This window comes from Dendroctonus ponderosae, unplaced genomic scaffold (assembly GCF_020466585.1).
Source record: "Dendroctonus ponderosae isolate FM_Combo_2020 unplaced genomic scaffold, Dpon_F_20191213v2 Dpon_F_20191213_5, whole genome shotgun sequence".
NCBI lineage: Eukaryota > Metazoa > Arthropoda > Insecta > Coleoptera > Curculionidae > Dendroctonus > Dendroctonus ponderosae.
In genome coordinates this window covers 7,657,768-7,662,656 of record NW_026018715.1, presented here as the reverse complement: position 1 = coordinate 7,662,656, position 4,889 = coordinate 7,657,768, and the positions used below count along the sequence as shown (strand labels likewise).

Here is a 4,889-nt window from a genome sequence, read left to right as displayed (position 1 = left end):
TAAAAATGCTGACAATGTAAAGGTATTTTCCGCAAAAAATTATAAAATAAATTTCGAATTCTTTGCCGCTTTGCAAAAAGTTTTGAAATCCCTTTCCAGCTTCGAATTTGGAACAAAAATTAAATAATTTTCTGTCAAAAACGAACCGAATAAGCGAAAGTGAGATTATTTGGAAATCTCGTCTGAAGAGATTTGAGTTCTGATTCCGCTGAATACCGAGAATTTGTTAAAAAATGTGTTTTTTTTAGTTTTGACCGAATTTTTTTTGCTTTCCTTTCTACTCAAAACCGTTCTATTTTGTAGAGTTTCACTTAAAAATATTGACGATCTGGAGGACTTTTACGCGAAAAATTACAAGATAAATTTATAGCTTTGTAAAAATTTTACAAAAACGTTTTTAGCGTCGAATTCGGTACCAAAACGAAAATAAATTTCTCCCGTCTTTCCCCGAAAACCATTAAGGTTTTTTCCAAATCCGAAAACCGAAAATATTCATTTAAAATGTCCCCCTTACAAATAAAATTAGCGGGCCTTTCCGAGTTTTCATATTTTCGAGTACAAGAAAGATATTAAGGGTGTATGTTTCGCTCCGATCTATCTCATGCATCTAGAAAATGAATACTAATCTTTATTTAAAAATATTCCTAAAAAACAGAAAATTATCTAAAGAATTAAACAGAAAGCAATATTGACATGAAATTTTCTTGGAGCTTCAATTCTTTTTAGTTATGGCTTAATTGTTCTCTCCACTTCAAGTTAATTTTTAATTAAGACACATTCTGTCATGATCTCACTGAAAATTATTGTTGTTGTGGAATATGAAAAAGAATGGCAAAAATGCAATGCAAATAATTGGAATCCGCAGAGAGAAATAATATTTTCTCAACAACTATTTTTAAAATAAAACCCACTGCATTTTATTGTGCTATATGATGCAACATAAGGGATAAAGTTCGACATAGGCATTAGGAGAGATTATTACAATGTTGGCTGGCGTTTGCGATATTTACTGAAAGCGAGAACTTCATCATAAAATTAATTAAGAAAAAATTTGTATGTAAACGTGAGACAAATTAGCAAGCGAAATTTCTGGATTTTCCCAACCATTCAATTCAAAATATGATCCAACTAAATCCAATTAAAAAGCGAATATTCCTAATTGAAGTGGAACAGAAATCATTCCGAATTTTAACACTTAATGGCAAAAGTTTTTAAGTAAAGTTGAAAGCATTAGGAAACCTACTTCGATCAGATCAAATGACTAGATATTACACTGAAAATTCCATTGTAAAATAATTAAAAAGTAATGTTTTATCGTAAAAAATAAAAATAATGGTCGTTAGCTCAATATCATAACAAGATTTCTAAATAATATAATTTTGGTTTACTTTATAAAATCCATGCACAAACGAATAGCCAATAAACACAGCTATACATCATTGAACGTTTATACTGCTCTTCATCTGCGAAAATACCCATTAATTAGTTAAAGAAGAATAATTCGTTAAAGTATAGTAGAACTCAATGTATATATAACTTTTTTAGCATATAATTTAGCTGTGTTAGTAATGATATTTGTGTTACGTGTAAGAAAAACCAATAAAAAATTTAACCATCGTCTAGAATAGTTACGAAACAATTATATGGACATAATTTGAATACGTTTTAATTCCTTTACTATTCAGCCTTTTAAATGGATGGTAATCATCAATTACCCTCCATTATTTGATGAATATGCAATCAACTCGAGGTGATAAAATAAAGCGGCATCGTTGATTAGCCATGAAAACGTGCCGCTATTTTTAGTCTACCAAAGGGTTAGTTACGTTGTTTGCCCTTTTACAGCCTGTTCTTACTTGGAGTAAATCGCAGCCTTCAGCTTCTTTCCGTACAACGTCCAGAACACTGTCTGCCAACTCGGCACCTTCGGTGTACATTCCTTTAGCCCAGTTATTACCCGCACCACCTTGCCCAAAAACGAACGAATCTGGACTAAAAAGCCTAAAATTTCACACAAGCTTCAAACTAAGTTATTTATCCAGCGTTGTGTTTGGTCTATTGATTTTAGTTTGCCCTTAAGAAATGTTCTTTGCAGCCTCATGCATGTGTGCTTGTTGTATTATCATCGTGTTTCCTTTACGAACTTTTTTGGGATATGAGTTTTATAAACGAGTGGTATTTGGTCTCAGTACCTTCCAAATGGCCCAGATCTGACATTATCCATCGTACTGGCCTCCAGATCGACCAAGACGGCTCTTGGTACGAATCGACCACCAGCAGCTTCATTATAGTAGACATTGATTCTTTCCAGCTGCAAATCGGAGTCTCCGTGCCAGTGCCCTGTTGGGTCCACTCCATGTTCATCAGATACAACTTCCCAAAACTGGAAGAGTCAAACGATCTTTTCAGTTTTTTTTTAAAGCTCTTATATATCCAAAGACTGTAAGATATCGTATTACGCACTTTGTTCCCGATGTTGTTGCCTGCCTGGCCGATTTGAATGTGCACTATTTCTCGCATATTGATGCAGTTTCACTGGAATTTTTATAGTTTTTAATTTTTACTCTTTTTTTGTTGATGTCACTTGAATTTGACAACGTTTTTTTGCAAATATACAGGATGGTCAGTAAGGATTTCGATCTTAAACTGAGTTTTTATAGTCGCGAAATATATGCGTCGAAAATACCTAAAGCTGCATAAGCGCGACAATACAGAGAAGCGGATACAGAAAAGCTAATTTCAATACGTCCGAGCTAAACAGATAATATTAAAGGTTTAATCTGATGTCCCATCGTGGGTGGTCCAATTAGGGCAGGATTTTTAGGCCGTAAACACGAGGAAATTCTGCTTCTTTATTTGCTCTGTTGTTGCCCTATTAGATTCGGCACGTGTTTTCGAGCGTAAAAATAGTTGTATTTGTATTATGTATATATTTAGAATTTTTTTTCATTTATAAAGATTTTATTATTTTTCGAACACAGTAAACTATTTTCAGGGTGGTCCAGTTTGCAAAGCGGAAAGTTTAGGGGATAGAGAATCGCATTTCTCTGTACAACTCAACGTTTTCAAGTGAAAATTAAAAACATTGTCAATCAATTGTGATCAATCAAATCAATCTGTGATGTTTCTCATCAACGAAAACTCTACGAATTGCTCAAACTATTTCATCTAATATTTTAATTTTTTCCGTACCTGAACCAATTATTGGGAAAATCGCGCCAGTTAAAAAGAAAGATCACCTCCGCCCACAGATAAAGACGAGTCCGCCAACGCAATTGGCTACGTTCGATTGGCCGGCTGGGGATGAATGAAATAAATTAAGTGGGGTAAACGGAATTGGACCAATGGCCAGGCCACCCAGATCACCAGAACTTAGGCCTGGGTAACCCAATGAATTTTTAGGAGTTGGCGCAGTGCTACGCAAATACCTTGGTGCGCTAACCCAACGCTCCGACGTAGTAACTCAGTTCCGTTGCTGGGAAAATGTTGATGACTTTTTCTACATGATTTTAGATTTATTTTAAGGGCCATTTATCAATTATATGTTCAACTGATTTATTTTCCTGACTGCGTGTACTTGTTATGATATTCTTATCTTTCCTGGGTCTCAGTTAAAGTGTGAAGTAAAAATTTTGAAACGTAGTTTATTTCATTACGTTTCGGCGAGACAACAACGCCATCAACAGATTTAAAATTTACACAAACTCATGATTTGTAAAAATCAACGTTCTTTTAGATCTTTGCCTTCTTGAAACCTTAAATTTGTCTGACTTATCAGATCGATGAAAATCGACTTAATTTTCAACCTCCCGACTTCAATTTTTATACGTTAAATAGAGACGCCTCAGTTAAAAACTCCGGTATTTGACTAAATGTTCACGTTGTACAGGGTTATTCACGCTATACGGCACGGACGTTTGCGGCTAGCCCGTTTGTTTTTTGCAAAGTATTATTCGATGAATCCACAGACGCCTATCATTGGAGCACATTTTAAAAATATTTTTGTAATGTACCGAGTGTCCCAAAAGCCCTAAAAGTATCAAAGTTGTGTTTTTCTAAATGACATACCCAAATATTATTGCATTTTTGGATTCTCTAATCAAAATAAGTGTTTGTTTTAATAAGATTTATAATGTCTAAATCTAAAGGCTTATTAAATAATTCCAATTTTATCAAAATTTAATATTATTTTCATGTGTCAAATTCTTTAGAATTATTTAAGTGATGTAAATGTAATTCGTAGTTTGGTGTAACAAGAAATCATATTTTATATCCCAATGATAATAAACTTGCCATTTCATACAGGGTGTCCACAAATTTAAACTAATCAAATAAGTGGCTATAACTTGATTAATTTAAATACAACCCTATATTTTTTAGCTTACCAGGAAATGCAATTTTTAATTACCTATCGAATGGTACTATGATGTTGATGACTAAGTTTTTGCCTTTTTACAAAATACACCAAATAATGGTTCTGTGCACCATTTGGTGTTTTTTTTTTATTAAAAGGTTAAATAACATATCAACAATAACATAAAACAAAGGCAAATTCTTTATAACAAATGTTTGAAATGTTGACGGTCCATTTTCAGGCACTTGTAAATTATTTTTTCAAAACCACTGCTAACTCTGGACAACATTTGCGGAGTTACAGTTTTAAAAGCGTCTCTTATGCGTGATTTCATATCGTGTGAAGTTGTCGGAAGCGTATGGTAGACAATACCTTTTATGTACCCACAAAAATAAATCTAGTGGAGTTAAGGCCGGAGATCTGGGGAGGCAATTTTGAAACCCATTTCTGCCAATCCACCTGTTTTGAAAGTTGTCATTTAAAAATTGCCGAACTTCGCAGTGATAATGAGGCGGAGCTCCATCCAATTGAAGCC

At 33.8% G+C, this 4,889-nt stretch overlaps 2 protein-coding genes across 3 annotated transcripts in view; one reads left to right on the top strand and one right to left on the bottom strand.

The window, feature by feature from the left end:
* Positions 1-2,660, bottom strand: part of LOC109541104 (tubulin beta chain) — a gene marked incomplete at its 5' end in the record, with an annotated part of 8,443 nt that extends 5,783 nt beyond the window's left edge. The window contains 3 exon segments of the mRNA XM_048667011.1: positions 1,857-2,001; positions 2,193-2,383; positions 2,464-2,660. Of these exon segments, the coding sequence (XP_048522968.1) occupies positions 1,857-2,001; positions 2,193-2,383; positions 2,464-2,520 (393 nt within the window).
* LOC109539627 (adenosine receptor A2b) overlaps positions 1-4,889 on the top strand; it is a 26,838-nt gene that overhangs the window by 19,072 nt on the left and 2,877 nt on the right. The gene's annotated exons all lie outside the window — the stretch shown is intronic.